At 40.3% G+C, this 17,835-nt stretch overlaps 1 protein-coding gene across 1 annotated transcript; it reads left to right on the top strand.

Moving 5' to 3' along the window:
* Positions 1-182: 182 nt before the first annotated feature.
* On the top strand, positions 183-10,734 carry atp6ap1lb (ATPase H+ transporting accessory protein 1 like b). Its single transcript, XM_056423268.1, has 7 exons — positions 183-327; positions 6,974-7,011; positions 7,556-7,638; positions 8,942-9,180; positions 9,525-9,575; positions 9,713-9,956; positions 10,303-10,734. The coding sequence occupies exons 1-7, from the start codon at positions 194-196 to the stop codon at positions 10,537-10,539; spliced, it is 1,026 nt and encodes a 341-aa protein (XP_056279243.1). The 5' UTR covers positions 183-193; the 3' UTR covers positions 10,540-10,734.
* The last annotated feature ends 7,101 nt before the right edge of the window (positions 10,735-17,835 follow it).

Below are 17,835 nucleotides of genomic sequence, written 5' to 3' on the forward strand. Positions count from 1 at the left end.
GGGAGAAGGGTGGGAGGGAGAGGAGAGGAGGAGGGAGGGTGCAGTGAGAGGAATGTGACGCAACCTAGTCGCCGCTGCTCGCTGCTGATTGGCCGCAGTGGCTGCCAGTCAGAGGAGCTGGGAGCCAGGCACTGCTAGGAGAGCAGATTATGAAGCGAAGCTCAACCAGCGGCAGTCTCCTTTCATTGTCTCAATGGCTGCACACGCATTCCTCCTCAGCTCCCTCGCCTTGCTGTCCGCTCTCAGCCGGCCTGGGCTCTCCTTCTCTGAGGAAGAGTATCAGCCTGGACTCATCTATGAAGAAGTGCCTAAAATTCTTGACAGAAGGTAAATCCATCCTCTCTATGTCTGTGAATGGAGGAGGGATGCAGGGGGAGGGGGTGGGGGAGGGGGGGTGGTATGGGGAGATGCATGCGGTTATGCTGGGATGCTGATGTGTTCTGTTAGGGTCTTGCTTTCTCCCCTTCGCCTCCCTTTCCTTCTCCCCTATGCCACCTTGGTTGTATCACACATAGTGCATGCCGGTAGTATTGGTGTATGAAACAGAGCTGAGCTGCGAGTCTTTGTTTGTCTCAGTTTTGGACACTGCATTAGACGCTGCTCATCGATCACGGATGGGGCTGTTGTCTCTGTACAGTAGTGTTGGTCTGGCAGAAGGGGGATACATAAGGCTGGGGCCCTGGGCCTGCAGGAGACAGGGAAGGACAGAGGAGAGAAGAGAGGGGGACAGAGAAGGTAAACAACGATGGGACAGGGAGGAGAGGAGGCATCAGGGATGGTCTGTTGGGGTCTGTTTACTGATGCAGCCATTGAGAGAGAGAGAGAGAGAGAGAGAGAGAGAGAGAGAGAGAGAGAGAGAGAATAAGGGAATTCTAGCCGACCATGTCTGCATAATGCACATGCAGTCCTGCAGGTCAAATCTTGATAAAATATTCAGAGCTTCAACCTAGGGGCACTCACAACAGTGTCACAGGGACGAGACTGAATGGAAATCAGACAGGGGCCTTTGCTAGCAACTTAAACATCAACGCAATAATACTGTACTAAACAACATGTACGGCTCTTGAAACTATGCCATGTCTCATTGCTCATCTATAGCGCTAATGCTTCAGAGCCATAATATGTTGCAGTTTCTGACAGAGTGCTCTTTAATCATTGTTCATGACTTGCCTTGTTGTGGCACTTTCAGGATTGTAATACATTTGGAGAGTGAATGATTACTACTATTATTACTGCCATGCTTTCATTTATTGCACAACCAATACTATCTGTTCACATGTTTGCAAGTGTAGGGCACAGATAACTTGGATTTATAATTCAATAGACACTGTCTCCTGGGATTGCTCTCGTTCCAGCTCAATCTGGTGTTTGTGAAACCTTGACAGATCCCTATCTTAACTTCTCATTGCAGTCTCTCTGACGGAGAAAGGCTACATTGATTTCTCCTGGGGTTTCAAGCCTATTCCCCGGAACAAACTTTGTACGTAACTCTCCATCGTAACAGTTGCGGTACCTGGTCACAGCTCTGACACACGCCAAGACACTGTTGTATGAGAGCAGCTTTTCATTTCAGAGGCCTTGTAGGGTGCAATACATACGTTGGAAGTGCAGAAGGAAAGGTAAAGGGAGTTAGAGGCCTCGAGTGCTCATAGACATGGGGCTGCAGACAGATGTGAAGAGGAAATGTTCAGTAAGCTTCATTTGTTTTGGTAACTGACATGAGCAGCACTGTGACAAATATGCAACTGGACTTTGATTGATAGCCAAGAACATTACAAATGCATTTAAAATACTAGCCAGACATGACCCACTGTATGTTTGTATCTTCCTGAACAACCCCATTCATCCTCGTACATAGACTTTCTCTCGGAAAGTATGTTAAAAGAACATTTTGGAAATAATAATGCCTTTCCCTTTCCCTGTTTAAAACAAAGATAATTGCAGTTCAAGAGTTCATAAATAATTTGACAAATGTTAATAAATTTTTTATAAAAAGGTTATAATATCACACTAAAATAACCCAAGCATTAAACATTCATGATGAAAATTATTCAAATATGGGTACAGATTAGGGGTCCACATTTTTTAAAATTACTTCTTCACTCATCCGGCTGGAATGAACGAGAGGAAAACTGAAATTAGATTTTGCAGCTGTAGTTTAAAGTTGTTTGTAAATTATGCTATTGTAAGACAAATTAAAAAAGATGATCACACATTTGAATTCTTGCTATTGCATGAAAAAAGTCAAATTTTATTACATTTCTCAAACAAAACAAGTCAATTAGCTGGAGCCTGCTACACCATACTCACATGACATTATAGCATTCAAACTATCTCATGAAAATGGCCCCTGATGCATTTACAAAGACTGAATGGGGTCAGCACAATTAGAACACATCTATCCATATTAACTCATTCTCAAGCTACAAAATTATTGTGAAATTCTGGAAAATGAAAGATACTTAAAGATACACACTCATGCAAGACCTACTCATGCATATTTGCTCCTGATTCTTAATATGCAGTTTATATTAACACATAAAGTTTAAAGAATATGTTTTTAGTTAGTTGTTTGTTTAAAGGTTTATCCATCGCAGTGTATAGTCAACATGTGCTTAAATTTATCTTAAAACTGGAAAACATTGATAGACTGAACCAAATATAGACACAGATTAGAGGTTAAATAAAGTATTGAGTTTAATGGATGGATCTGTGATTCCCCTTAAATAAAAGATTAAATGGATAAAACACCCCAGCAAATTTTTACAATATTCACACATTAGTTAGTGAGAAAAGATCAAGTCAAAAGCGAGTATTCATAAGTATAAATATGATTGTGACTCTCCGTTTGAATGCAATCATGATGTTAGTGTGTCCACCAGCACTGAGGTATTTGATCTCAGAGGCGTAGGAAGATTATCATAACTTTAGCACTTGACCTGGAGTCAGATTTGAAGCTGCAATCGACGCTACCGTAAAGTGGCACCACGGCTGTGGGCGGCGTTTGAGTAAACTCCTCAAGCTTAATCTGCACTAATAAATCTATTAATAGGCCAGAACCTGCACCATAGAGGATTAAGACACGATTTCTTGCCATATCAGGGACACAATCGCTAACCCCAAACATGGAGTACTTTTCTATAAATTAAATTAGAAGGTATTTGACGGATACCAGCTAAATCTCTGAGATTAAAATAATTTTGCAAAAGTAGTTCACCCTGTAGGCTACATTGTGAAATACTATCATAGTTTGGTTTGAAATTTCATGTCGGCATAATATAAGGAAATATGAGCACAAACACACGTCAGTGAAGTCTGATACACTATTGATGTACGCAATGATTCTAGGCCTTAGAAGCCCACATCTAATGGCTAAAGGTCAACATTTATTGCTTAAAATGACCCTTTGTGCTAATATTAAATATCGATATTAAAGTTTCTAACAAGTTAAATTAGCAACACAGAACATAGATGATTACTGTACTCAACAAAACTAGCTATTACTCCCCAGCACTGCACCCCTGTTGTAAGATGTAGAGGCTTGGCCGGGCTGATCCTGGTTTACAGAGTCTCAGTGGCTCAGCACCCTATGGGAGCAGAGGAGAAGAGGATTTGTTTACAAGTTCATGGAGCAGGCACCACACCTTCTCTCTGTTAAGCCACACACAGCAGGGGCACAGATGAGGGATCCATCTACGGGTTTGAATAAGGAGGTCCAGTACCGTATTGACCGAGGCACCGTCAGTCGCGTAAATGATTCGTCTTGCCGTTAATATTACCGTAATATATATCGTAAAAGACCAATGAGCATCATCGTGTGTTCAATCTGTTACAGTTAATTTGGACATTTGTTCAATGTATGTGCATGTTTGTGCACACATATTTAGGGATACATGCAGAGGGAGTGAGGTAAGCCAAGGAGTGGCTCTGGCATGGCTTTGATTATATAAAGGGCCTCTTCAGCACCCAGGCACCGTGTGACAGGCTGAGCCAATGACGGGGCCGCAGCAGTCCTGGGTTGCTGACCTCGCAAAACTGGCACAGGAACAAACGGCTGGGCTTTAGTTAGCACTCACGCTTGCACAGACTCCTCTGGCTCCTTCCAGCCAGCTGGGGCCGAGGTGCAGAGGAAGGAGTGCTTTTTTCACTTGTGTTTGGGATGGGCTGGAGTGAGGGAGGGAGGGGGGGGGGGCATATGCAGCTTGTTTACAATGACACAAACCGTTGTTAATCCCCATCTTTAACTATGCAGTGTTTACATACATGTATACATATATACATTTGATATGAAATGTAGATGTCTGAGGGGATTTTTCAATCTTTATCTTAAGGTGTTTACATATAAGTGCAGGTGATAGGTGAGCAACATCCAAGTACCTACCATGCCACTGAGTTTTCAGTCACAACTACCAGCTGCCAAAGGTGCTTTTGGCAGCTCTTTCATAAACAAACATGTTTACCCAGCATTCACCTGGGAAAATGTAAATATTTAGATTCATCATACAAGTAAATTGTCATATTGTTACCCATGAAATAGTAGATGCAGAGTGTGCTTACACAGAAAAAAACACACATACACAAGAACACACATATCCCAGGGAGTCTCCAGGTAGACAGAGCTGGTATACAGGAAATGACAGCTTCGTAACTTCCTGCTGATCACTCATTTTATACAGTATGTCCATATTTTCTATAGACCTACAGCCCTCGTTATTGGTTCAATTGGACTGAAGCTCAATTCAATTCAGTTTGATTTATTAAGAAAGAGCCACATTGTTACATTACAGCTGTGTGATAGGTGACCTGAAAAAAAGTAAAATTCAATCCCAAACATGAAAGAGCATTCTGCATCTACACATTGCATACCATGATAACACCCTCTGCTTTGAAAGTACATATGGCGAGGGGATACAAGTTACACAACTTGAAGAAAATTAAATAAAACTGCTGCATTTGAAATGAGCTTGAATACAATGATCAAACGGTCAAAGTTAATATTGACTGGACTAAACCGTAAGTCACAATTGTGGAAGTCAGTGCAGCTGTTTTAATTAGCAATCGAACTGTCTGGCATCTAACAGTCTGTGCCATCATGCCTTTATCTCTTCATCTTGTTCAAGACCTGTGTCTCTCTATATTTGGGCTCCATTGGACTCGGCCTGTGCTTACCACTAATCCAATTCCATCTGGCAATAAACCACACAATGTTGTCCAGGTGGAAACTTTACCAGCCGCGTAAATAACTGCTCCTATAAAGACGGCTCACCTTGTATTGCTCTTTAATTACACCGCCCTGTCCGAGACCAATACGTTATTGTGCTTGAATGTGAGAATGAAATAGACAGCTGCATAATCTCTTCAATCTGAATAAGTAGACAGCTACGTCAAAGATATTGTGCCTTGCATCCATGCATGACTGAGTCTATAATTCAGCCCCTGAGCCAATCAGTGAAAATATCATAGAAAAAGATCCATCAGTTCCTTGAATCCAGTCCTACAGTTTGAGATTTGCTCGTATGTTGTAAGATACATAGCCACATACCCATTCACATTATGGAAAGAAAAATATGAGAACAACAACATCTTAATGAGAAGGTAATTATCTTTGCCGTTACCAACAACACAGCCTGATAATGTCACAAATTAAGATTAAATATGACTACATGTCACATGGTGTCATGGCCTGTGGAGTTAGGAAATAATGTAGAACAAATACAGATTTTTGTTCATTAACCCTTTTTGTGACCAAATATAGGTTGGAGTACATAGATCACTTAACTAGAGTACAATATATGGGGCAGCAGTGCCGCTGTCTGGTTCAGAGAAACAACGTGTGAACAGTGCTCGATAACAGCAGTCACAGCTATTGACTAGCTTTTGTGTGTTTGATAAATATTCAGGTCATCCTCAGTCTATCTTATGTATCTACTATAAAAGCCCTCCCTACAAGATCACAGGGTTACTATTCAACAAAAGATAACGAAGATGAAGATGAAGGTCTTTGCAGACTTGGCCTTTGTTGTGCTGCAATTCATAAAAATGATCTGAAACTAATGACCAGAGCTAAAGAACAAACAGACTGAAGGAATGCCTGGTGACACGACAGAAGACACATGTTTGTTCTCATGCCCACTCCCACCAGGTTTTGGAGTTTACCTTTTACAAATCCTGTATACATGTCAGCGCCGCCTAGTAAGCCCATTGCTGGTGTATGACGTCTTTGATTCGACAGTTGAAAGGATCAGGATTAACTTCAAGAGGTCTGTGGCTACACAGGGTTTAGTTACACCGAGAGGTACAGAGCTAGGTCAAACATGTGAAGGAAAAGGAAATGACCGGTCCTCTTTTACTTGTGCACTACGTAGGTCATTTGCACATTAAAGATCGGTCATTTCGTACAAGCAACCCAGCACACTGAGACTGCATTCCTGCATCATAGACACCAAGCAGACCTGTGGACAGATATGAAATGATGCAGGCAAAGTCCTGTAAGTTTATACTTAGCACTCTACAGCTGTGTATCGTGCAGTCCTATGTCAAGAATATTATGTGTATCATAGCATATGTTGCAAAATGGGTAATTTAATAAGTTAGTTAATCAAATAAAAAATGTGTGTAGTTATATTTTCATTATGGTCACTTTCATACATATATAATACAACAGTAACCTTAACTTGTTTATATATGGCATGTATAGTGGAAAACTATATGTTATAAATGGCATGCCATACACAAAATATGAAATATATATATAATACAATATCCTTTGTTCAACATATTATATTCATATAGGTGTTTTTGTGTCCCTGTGTTTACTGCAGCTGCATCAGTACACAATACACTTTTCTCTAAAGAAAAAGCTCAATAAGCAACTTTTATATTATGAAGCATTATCAAAAAAAGAAAAACTCTCAACATTTTCCTGCATCTCGTGATTCCCAGACCTCATTGTGTCTTCTGTCTTTTTTCACAGCAAAGAGAACCCCAAACGAGCAACGAGAGTCACATCACGTAAGTAACACATCTGGTCTGACACAAGGCCTAATTAGATCAGGCCTTTCATGTTCATTTTGATGCTGATGTGTTGGATAGAGAGACAAACGCATGTCATTCTTAATGCTGAGACAGCTTAGCTCCAAATGAGTTTGATGTGTGGCTTGTGTGTGATCCACGAACGTCAAATCAGATGTGTTATATTAAGGCTCTTTGACAAAAAGCAGGGAGAAAAAAGGATGGAAACATTCCTTTAAAATACGTGATTGCAAATTATATGTTTCTGGAACAGTATTTGTAAACACTGAACAATACTACCGTAACTGAAATATACTGCTGATGAGTCACTGTGATGACGCAAAGCTGCTGGAAATAGATAGGAGCCTGAGCACCGAGCAGTACGCAGGATGTCTCTGTGCTTATTTGAATGGGTCTGCGGCATGTGTGAAATCGGCTGAACTTTTATGATTATGTTGCAATCTGCATTGCAGCATTGCAATCAGCTTAATGTGTGTACTGATACAATCTTTCATGGTGCAGTAATGTGTGTACGTGTTTTCAGGTCAAGATGGTGGGTATGGCTTAGAAAGTGAAGAGGTTATTTTGACGCCTGAAGATGAAAACCCACTCAGGAGAATACTGCAGGTACACACACTCTCTTTTCTCCCCTCAGTATCTCCACCATCAGCCCCTCTATCTTTTACTACACATACAAACGCACACACAGACACACACTGGGATGCACACAAACAAAACAGAGCATAAACTCACTCAGCCACACTGTTTGACCTTGGATGTGGGAATGGTGTTGGTCTTACATTCACCAGAGGTTACATATCCCACATACAGCCACCCACGTACATAAGACAACTCAACTGAAAATGCATTGAAACTATATGCTGTATCCGCTGATGCATTCAGGCCCCATATGCATTAAGAAACTCCTTGCAATAACCTCTCCTAAACTAACATATTCAGTATTCAGCTTTGCAAATGTTTTGTTCCATCTCTCACATTTCCAATGTTTATCCAAATACTTTAGAATAAACAAACAAACAAACAGCCACTGTGACTTCCACTGCATATCTTGTAAAACAGTGCTGGATTAGCCCAAATGCCCTCCAATGAGACGTGGCCTTTGAGCAAAGAGATTAGAAAGCTAGAGGGTGCTGTTTCTATTGGCACAGTACAGAAATGGCGATTCACAGCTACTACACTGCTATATGCAAATTCAGAAAGCTCCTTTTTTCAATAGAGAAGACAACACGGCTCCATTCTCATTTTAGATTCAGTGGTGGTTGGAACACTGAACATGTTAAGGTAAAAATGACAAGTGTAAATTGCTCTATTTTTAAATTGGGCCTCCTCCATAAAAGGGACGTACAGATACCAGCAAGCTTGATTTGGATCAGTTATATAGAACACATCAAAAGCTGCTCGGTAGTGATACATACAGATTGCGTTGTTGTCAAAGAAGAACAGTTTGACTGAAATGGCGACATATATTGAGGAATAGGATAACTTGAATGTATGGACTCAATTGCTTTGTTCTAGTTCAGTGGCTGGATCCTCGAACATCTGCATGTCGAGGCTGAATTCCTATGAGTTTGCCATTTGTGTCAATTTACGACTGGTTTCACAAATTTGATGGTCCATTTTTTTAAAATGATTTTTTCAACAGCTAGATTTGTTGGGGTTTTCTTGATGCTAGATAATTATTCAAAGGTGAGCAGGATCAGCAAACACTTTAGGGCATGCACATTTTGTGGGTCACGTCCAGCCCCTGAACTGGGACTAATTTATGAGTATGTCTCAGAATACAAATCTAATCGCTCTGGAGAGGACAACGAATGCAAAACTGCTGTTGCCCGTTCTGCTGCTTGTCAGTTTTTCTAGAGTTTCTTTGTTTCTCCTGTGCTTGATTACAACATTTTCTCAATGTTTGCAGCCTTTTAACTGGCATCAGCCAGGGATGTCTCACAGTAAGAGGAAGCTGCTCCAGTCTCTGATGGGGCCTTATGGCCCACTGAGTGTGTCTTACAATGGGAAGACCTGCATTCTGTTCAAGGCAAAGCGCTTGGCAATCCGCTACAGGAACCATACCTTTATTGACCTGACTGAGAAGGTCTTCAACACCAACACACCTGTGGACACTAAAGGCTCCATCTGCACAAAGGAGAAAGCTACGTAAGACAAGTCTGTGGACAGACAGGGTCAGAAGTAAAACATGTGTTTGTTTTTAGTGAATCGTTGCCCTATTTACAAGACAGAATGGAAATGCTCCCTTATCTACAGTAAGGCATCAGCATAGCTTTGATGCAACTTTAATTTGATATACTTTATTGCCATAAATGTGAAAAGGACAATTACTGACTTACTATTAGACATTAAATTATCTTAGGAAATGTGTGAAAGTATACTGAATTTAGAAGACAGGATTATGTTTAATATTCATTGTGTTAGTTGTCATTTTATCTGAGTTGCTATACAAAATCAGATGTTTTATAATGTTTGGCTTTGTTTTACCACAGGCTTTCATTAAGGTTTGGTGATCTGGAGGACTTGCGAGGGCTAGTCATCAGGTAAAATGCTCACGCTTAGTTCAAATATTTTCACTGACCAACATATTAGTTTAAACTAATTTATCACACTGAGCCAAATGTGTAAGTGCATACGTTTGGACTGTACATGCGACTAACTACATTGTTTCCTCTGCCAGGCTTCAAATGTCAAACACTTTTTATGAAGCAGCTGGTCAAAACTGGTTCACACTAGACAGTGTTCACATCCACTACAACTGGACCCAGGAGGCCACGTTTAACGCCAGCGAGGTCTACGCTCCGGCCACTTCATCCTACCATTGCCAGCACGTCAGCAGCCTGCACAAATACGACACCCTGCTCGTGCCCAGCTCCCACACTGACACATCCGCTAACTGGCACATCACTTTCACTGATTTCCAGGTACACTGTCGCACAATCTTTGCTGTACTGGTTATGTCTGCACATTAACTGTTGTATCATAGTCTTTCCCTCCTATTTATTTATTTAAACTTGTGAGCATGTAAATGTATGTTTGCCAGCCATTTCCTTGTATTCCGCGTTTGGCTGTCAGTCCGTGGTCACTCTGTTTACCGTCTGTTTGGCAGTTTGTCAATCTGTCTGCACCCTGTCTGTTTAGCCATCTGCTAGGCTGTCTCAACCTGTCCATCTGCCCAGTGTCTCTGTGCCTGGTCAGCCAAGTAACAACCAACCAGTTGTCCTCTTTAGCGTAATCTGATCTTTCGGCCTTCTCTCTTTGCTCTTCTAGATCCAGGCCTTCAATGTGCAGTCAGACAAATTTGCGTCGGCCAGTGACTGTGCCACTTTCCTGACACCCGCCATCCTGATGGGCTTGGTGACATCTCTGATCCTGCTCCTGGTCTTAGCCTATGCCCTGCACATGGTGGTACACCTCAAGCACATCGACCGCTATGAGGAGCACAAAGCCACCGTCTACTTTCCCCGTAGTCCAGAAGCCGAGTTGCCAGACAAGAACAGCCTGTAAAGGAAAAAGCTGGAGAACGACAGGAGAGAGGGAGAAGGAAAGCTGAGAAGTGACGCAGAGGGGAGTGCAAGTGAATACAAAGAGTGAAAAAGTATCCTCCACAGAATATTTGTTCAACAAAATGACAACTTTGCCTGTTCATATGAAAACCTTGTACATCTCAACTAGTTTAAGTAAATGCAGACCGTGGTTGGATACTTTTTCTTCTTTTCTCTTTGACCTGCATCTTGGCATCCAGATTTTGAATAAGGCCTTTGGATGTTCCAGCCTCTCCCTGAGAGATGGTTCATGATCCTGATGTCAAAGGTCAAGGACAGTCCCGGGGCCCTGAGGGGCAAGAGCATATACAGGCCTTTACCCCAGTCAGCCATTAAAACCATAAAGGCTAGCAACTGTAGCTAATACAGCTAACATCAGATGCACATTGTACCTATGTATTACATGGCTCCCAAGTGTCATATTACAAGCTTCCATCACACACATTGTATTTCCAGCTTTCATTACAGTGTACTCTGTCTGATACCGCTGCAAGAATTATATACTTCAAACAGTCAGTTTTATAGCTGAAATAGCCGTATTCGCTGCATGCCATAAAAGGCTGGTCTATCTGGACTAGCACAGTGTTTCCTAATAATAAGGATTACAGAGAGTCTTGCATGGATTGCAGCTTAAAATAATCAAATATGGCACAAAGTAGAAGGAGCTTGAAAAGCTTTTGAGTGAAAGCGAAGAGAAATATCGGGAACCACTGGTCTAGCATCTGGCTGGAGGGAATGGACCAGTAACACTGGCCCTTCGGAGCCTCTGGAGTCTCTCACCCCACCCCTGAACAAAGACTGCTGCTTGGGACTTAACTGTGAAAATGATTTTTGCAGACCACAGGCCAGATAAAGGGGAGTCCTACAAACTAGCACAACATTGGTTAGCTGTGAAAGCGCCAACAACTATCAAAGACTATAATTAAAAGGAACTATGCTGCTCAAGACTGCCCATCTGGGGGCATGGCAGGAAAGCGGGTCTTGCGATGACTTGACTCTTTGGGAGTCAAACATTTGGACAAGGGCGGCCACGGGTCCTCCATCCACACCACTGGGTTTGAATGCCAAAGTGAAGCTGCAAAGGAGTTGCCATGAAATATGGTGAGGGGGATACTGAGGGAGACAATGTGAAAATGAAAGCTATTCGTTACAGCTATGTACAAAACAAAAACACATACATGTACAGAAGTGTCACTCTGCGGATGTCTTTTTTTAATATACAATGTAATCATGAAATACTATTAGGTACAGGATGACAATGCTAATCGTCATAACCAAAAGGATATACAAAGCTGTAGATACATTAAGATCTCTATACGATCGATAGCTGTTTACTATCTTCAAATATTGCACAACTAATAAAAATAGGTCCAAGTAAGACATTGTGCTATGAGGATTGGTGAAAGTTTCAATGCATATGATTTTTTCTACAAAGTATGAACATGTTCCACTGTCTGTCCATTTGTTTTAAGCTGGGCCAGACAATGCAAGGTCCAGTTTCATCTCACTGTAAATTACAGAAAAAATTCCTACCATAGAAGGACGATACTATGGAATGCCGTCCACCAACCAAAACGTATAGATGCCATTATGCCAGAAGTCACACTAGCAGCAGTAACAGCATCAGTAAGTTATTACTACAGATTTAAAAAAAACACTCAGCATGACAGTAAATAGATATCTTAACATTCGATACGGCAATTCTGTCAATATGTAGCAGTGTGAAATGTGTTCTTTGGTCATAAATGTATCCTACAAACTATGGAATGAGCGGAGGCAGTTTGTCCAAGGACCAACCGATGTAGATTGAACAATAAATGGTATTCAGAGGAAAGGTGTGCCGCGTGTAAATGTGAAATTCTACTGCATACAGGATCACCCTTTTGGTCACACTTGGTGATGAAACTGATACAAAATCTATCTCAATCGCACAATGTAGGCCTATTTCCCAGAATGTTAATCATATTGTTAATTGTAACCCACAGCTCTCCAACCCAGTGTCCAGGTCTTATGCCAGCTCTGTCTCCCCTCCTGAGTGCCATCTGCTCGTCCCTCACATTCTCTCTGACCGAACACGTCAGGACAGTTTACCTGCCGACAACAGTCCAATCAAACTCTTTCATGCATACTTCATCGGCAATAGCCATACGAAATGTAATCTCATAACCAATGCCACACTGTCACCCCTCATCATAATGCTGTCATGTAATCTATATTTATGGTCGTCAACAGTTTTAAAGGTATTTTATTTGCACATTGTTGATTTAAACAGTTACATTACTCATACAGGATTTGCCCTGTAGTCAGAGAGTTGGCAAAAACAAAACAATGTTTTCTTTTGCAGTTATGCTACCTCGAACAATAAGCTTATGACATGTTCATCCTCAAATACTATTATAGCTGCAATTCAATAATCGGACTGAATACCAAACTCACAAGTGGAATCTGAATCCCCATGTTGTCCCAGTGAATTGTCATTTTGTGAAGTCATGTGTTTGTTACGCAGCGACATGCGCAGCTACAACTGGCCGGGATACTGGTAACCAGTGTTACGAAGTATACACATGTTTTAGTAATATCATGAACAACCAGAATCAGATAAGTGCGGTGTATCGAGAAGTATATTTACTTTACAGTTATTCGTTATTTCCATGTTGTTTCTGAATGTGTGTTTGCTGCCCTTGGATTTGGGGTTTGCATCAGTTTCCAGTCGACAGGGGACACAAGAAGTGTGTGAAGGTGGCAAAAAGGACGTCTACAGGTAAGTTAACCCTAAAGTTGTGTCCTCTCAGCTGCTGAGAATAATCAAATCACTCAAGTCCTGTAACAAGTGCAATGATTGTGAGAACAAGGCAATGCTTTCAAACTAGCGTGGGACCAGTTTGTGACCCCAACACCCATCATTGAACCACAGGGACATGTTTGTTGGTTGTTTCTTTAAAGTTAAATCCCATAACTCACATTTAGGCCTACCAATAACGATAGAATAACAAACCTAACCCCAACCTGTCACCTATGTAATGCCTGATCATGAACCAACATCAAGGAATTATTTTCAATAAAGTCCGCTTTCCCTGCCATTAGTGACGGTGTGTTCAGATCTTTAGACGTGTTGTTGTTTTTTGGAACAAGGAGCAACATAATTAGTTGGAATGCTTCAGCAGTCCAACTATTGTTCTTGCTTTTATTCTTCTATTTCTTCCGTACCTTTTGTGTCCCTCTTCTAGTCCTTCATATATTCAGCTATTTAAACTATTAAAATATAAAAAAATGCAGCTTCTTCAGGAATAGAGGGGAATGACTTTTCATATTTCTAACTATTCAGCTGTTGATATTATAAATATTTTATGGTTATTATTTTGAATGGGATCACAATGGAGAAAGTCTTCAAATTTAAAAGCTTCTAAGATCTTCATACTTTCAGCAAATCCAGCTATTTAATTTTTCTTATGTTCAGATAGCCTTCAGCTATTACTGTATATTTTCAAATATTTTTTATCTTTTCAAATGTTCAAATGATTAATTTTTTAATGTTTGGTGAACGCGAAGTCCTGCGTTCAATCCACGGCTGAGGGGGAAAAAAACGTGAAAAAAAAAAAAATGTAAGCCCCGGCAGTGACAAAAAAAAGTATTGAAAAAGAAAATATTTTGAGAATAAGCGTTTCACAGTGGTGCCGTTCAACTCCCGCCAGTGCCTCAAGAATCGGATCGTGTATTTGAATTTTATGGTTTTGTACTTTTGGTAGAGAAGAGAACTTGATGCAGTGTGAAAAGGAAACTTCATGCATGTGCTGTGGCTCAGTGGGTTGAAGCGTGTGTTTGGTGAACGCGAAGTCCTGCGTTCAAGCCCCGGCAGCGCTGTAACTCCTCAGGGAAACGTCCGATCGACCCCAAACTTGGCACACATGTTCTTGGCGTCGACTCACCAAGTCACATATTTTTTTGGTAAATTAGATTTTCGAAACTTTGAAACGCTGTAACTCCTCAGGGAAACGTCAGATCGACCCCAAACTTGGCACACATGTTCTTGGCGTCGACTCACCAGGTCAGATATTTTTTTGTAAATTCGATTTTCGAAACTTTTAAACGCTGTAACTCCTCAGGGAAACGTCAGATCGACCCCAAACTTGGCACACATGTTCTTGGCGTCGACTCACCAGGTCAGATATTTTTTTGGTAAATTCGATTTTCGAAACTTTGAAACGCTGTAACTCCTCAGGGAAACGTCCGATCGACCCCAAACTTGGCACACATGTTCTTGGCGTCGACTCACCAGGTCAGATATTTTTTGGTAAATTAGATTTTCGAAACTTTGAAACGCTGTAACTCCTCAGGGAAACGTCCGATCGACCCCAAACTTGGCACACATGTTCTTGGCGTCGACTCACCAGGTCAGATATTTTTTTGGTAAATTCGATTATCGAAACTTTGAAACGCTGTAACTCCTCAGGGAAACGTCCGATCGACCCCAAACTTGGCACACATGTTCTTGGCGTCGACTCATGCCTGGAAAAGGAAACTTCATGCAGGCGCTGTGGCTTAGTGGGTTGAAGCACGTGTGAAGGCGAAGTCCTGCGTTCAAGCCCCGGCAGTGGAAAAAAAAATACTTGAAATTAAAAAAAAAAACAGCCCCGGCAGTGACAAAAATATAACTTTAAAAAAAATATATGTAAGCCCCGGCAGTGACACAAAAAAAATGTGAAAAAGAAAAAAATTGAAAATAATTTGAGAATAAGCGTTTCACAGTGGTGCTGTTCAACTCCCGTCAGTGCCTCAAGAATTGGATCGTGTATTTGAATTTTATGGTTTTGTACTTAGAGAAGAGAACTTGATGCAGTGTGAAAAGGAAACTTCATGCAGGTGCTGTGGCTTAGTGGGTTGAAGCGCGTGTTTGGTGAACACGAAGTCCTGCGTTCAAGCCCCGGCAGTGGAAAAAACAAAAAATGTAATCCCCGGCAGTGCCAATTTTTTTTTACTGTTATCTGTATGTTATATTTTCTATATGTTTGTGATTCATATCTTTGAATATTTAGAAGATAAAGTTTTGCTTATCTTTTCCAGTTCTACATTTCCACCCAATATGTTTGTGCTTCAACATTTTTAGCAAGAAGTTTCCCTTTTTGATATGTTCAGATGTTTAAGCTATGTTCAGCCTATTTCAGCTATTTTCAGATATGTTCAGCTTTTTAAAAAACAATTTCAGCTAATTTCAGACATGTTCAGCTATTTCGAGACATTTTCAGTTGTTCATTTAATATTTCAGCTATTTCCAGACATTTTCAGTTATTAATTTCATATTTCAGCTATTTCCAGACATTTTCACTTATTTATTTCATATTTCAGCTAGTTCCAGATATTTTCAGTTATTCATTTCATATTTCAGCTATTTCCAGACATTTTCACTTATTCATTTCATATTTCAGGTATTTTCAGACATTTTCAGCTATTTTCAAACCTTTTTCAGCAATTTAGTTTTTATTTTTCAGCTTCAAGCTTTCAGATGTTAAGCATTCCAACGCATTTTCAGCAGGAAATGCATTTTCTAGTTGTTTTGTGCTTTTAGGTCATGGAGATCAAGTAATTAGCGTTTGATAGATTGTGCACAGGGGGCTCAATGAAGGGCCGGATGGAATCTTGTGGACTGTACAAAATGAAAAGTGATGTGATAAATACTTTTGTTCCCTGTGGAATTTAGGTCATGGGGCCACCTACCTACTTTCACCTTTTCAGAAATTGACTATTGCCTTTCTGCTTTTATAATGTTCTTGTTCTTTTGGGACCCTGGCTTTTAAAAAACAGATTTTTGTGGAGGCATTTTGACTTAGCTTGGGTTGGGTTTCAGAGGACAAGTTGAAATGTGGTTTAATGATAACAATACATTTATATATCATTAAAAACCCAATACATTTGTATTGTCAGTGGTATAGGTCAAGTAAGTAAATTGTTGACCTTCATCCCATTTCAGGATCAACCCTGACAGCGACCGGACTGTGGTACAGACTGAGGAGGATTAGGACTGATTGTGAGACTCAAATAAATGCATTGAGCATGTCATTTTTAGATACACCCACTAGAGGTCCACATAGCTGTTAATGTGTGCTGCAATGTACAACATTCTGTATTACAAGACACAAAATGTACATTGCACACATGTAGTCAAATATTGGACACAGTGCGTGTATTGTGTTTTTAAGGTTTGTAATTTACCAGAATTTTCAACTGTAGATCAAGATTTTCTAACAAATTACAATACATTTCGTTAAAAATTGCAATAAAAAGCAAGTTTGCGTCAGTTGTCTAATCAATAATGTTTGTGTCCAATATATATATATTAATTTAGTCATACAGTATTGTTTTAATTATTGCGTGGAAGCTTATTGTCAAAGGTCTGTGAACCCAAAGTCAAGTCTGTAACTTTTTGACCAGAAAGGTGTGTCTTACATTTTCAGGCACAACTGAAGTGTTTAATAATAAAAAAATTAAATAATTAAAAATCAACATTTGGTTTGTTTATCAACCAGTCAAGGTTAAAAGTGTAATCTCTTTTGCTGTCACCGTGCCTCAAATATGTATATTTGAATTGGCTTCACATGTTAGAAAGTGTAACCTCACATAACATGCTGTAGATGGCAGTGTTTGCATGTGTCACAGTCACTGTTGGTCTCCTCAGGATTATTGTTTGCCAAATAAATAATCAATAAGATTTGCACTTATTGTTGCCAATTATGAGAGCGAAAGTAAAGACACAGTGTAAGAGTTGTCAGCACCAATAGCTTGAATAAAACTCTAAATCACGTTAACATAACAATGTCATAAAATGTTATGTCCAATTGGCGGTATTTTCTAAATACTTTTTACTCCCTGATTTGAACTTCTTTCAGTCTTTTTCCTCACGAGACAAGAGGTAATTGTCTAATAATGTAATAACTTGGTTTAGTCAAAACAGCTTTAATGAATACATGAATTATTTGATGAATACATCTGTGCCTTTACCTGTATTCATGTTCCATCTTAAATCCTGAATGTTTCTGTGTAAATGTAATATTTAAAAATGTTCAAATGTTCAAATGTCCCGTCCTCTTTGTTTACCTTTTTCTATCTATGTCACCATGCTTCCACTGGTCAGTCACCCTGGGTTTAACTTCACATTGCTATGAATTGTGGGTAATTCCCTCAGGCAAGGTCTGCGTGAATGCAGACTTAAAGGGCTCAAAATGTTTGCGACAGAGCCCTCAAACACTCAAACCCTCCTGGACTG

This window comes from Pseudoliparis swirei, chromosome 9 (assembly GCF_029220125.1).
Source record: "Pseudoliparis swirei isolate HS2019 ecotype Mariana Trench chromosome 9, NWPU_hadal_v1, whole genome shotgun sequence".
NCBI classification, from domain to species: domain Eukaryota; kingdom Metazoa; phylum Chordata; class Actinopteri; order Perciformes; family Liparidae; genus Pseudoliparis; species Pseudoliparis swirei.

Excerpts from the sequence above, each read along its gene's own strand:
- atp6ap1lb (XM_056423268.1), top strand. The coding sequence starts at position 194 with ATGGCTGCACACGCATTCCTCCTCAGCTCCCTCGCCTTGCTGTCCGCT. Across the intron at positions 9,181-9,524 it reads TGCACAAAGGAGAAAGCTAC|GCTTTCATTAAGGTTTGGTG; the intron begins GTAAGACAAGTC and ends GTTTTACCACAG. Across the intron at positions 9,957-10,302 it reads TCACTTTCACTGATTTCCAG|ATCCAGGCCTTCAATGTGCA; the intron begins GTACACTGTCGC and ends TTGCTCTTCTAG.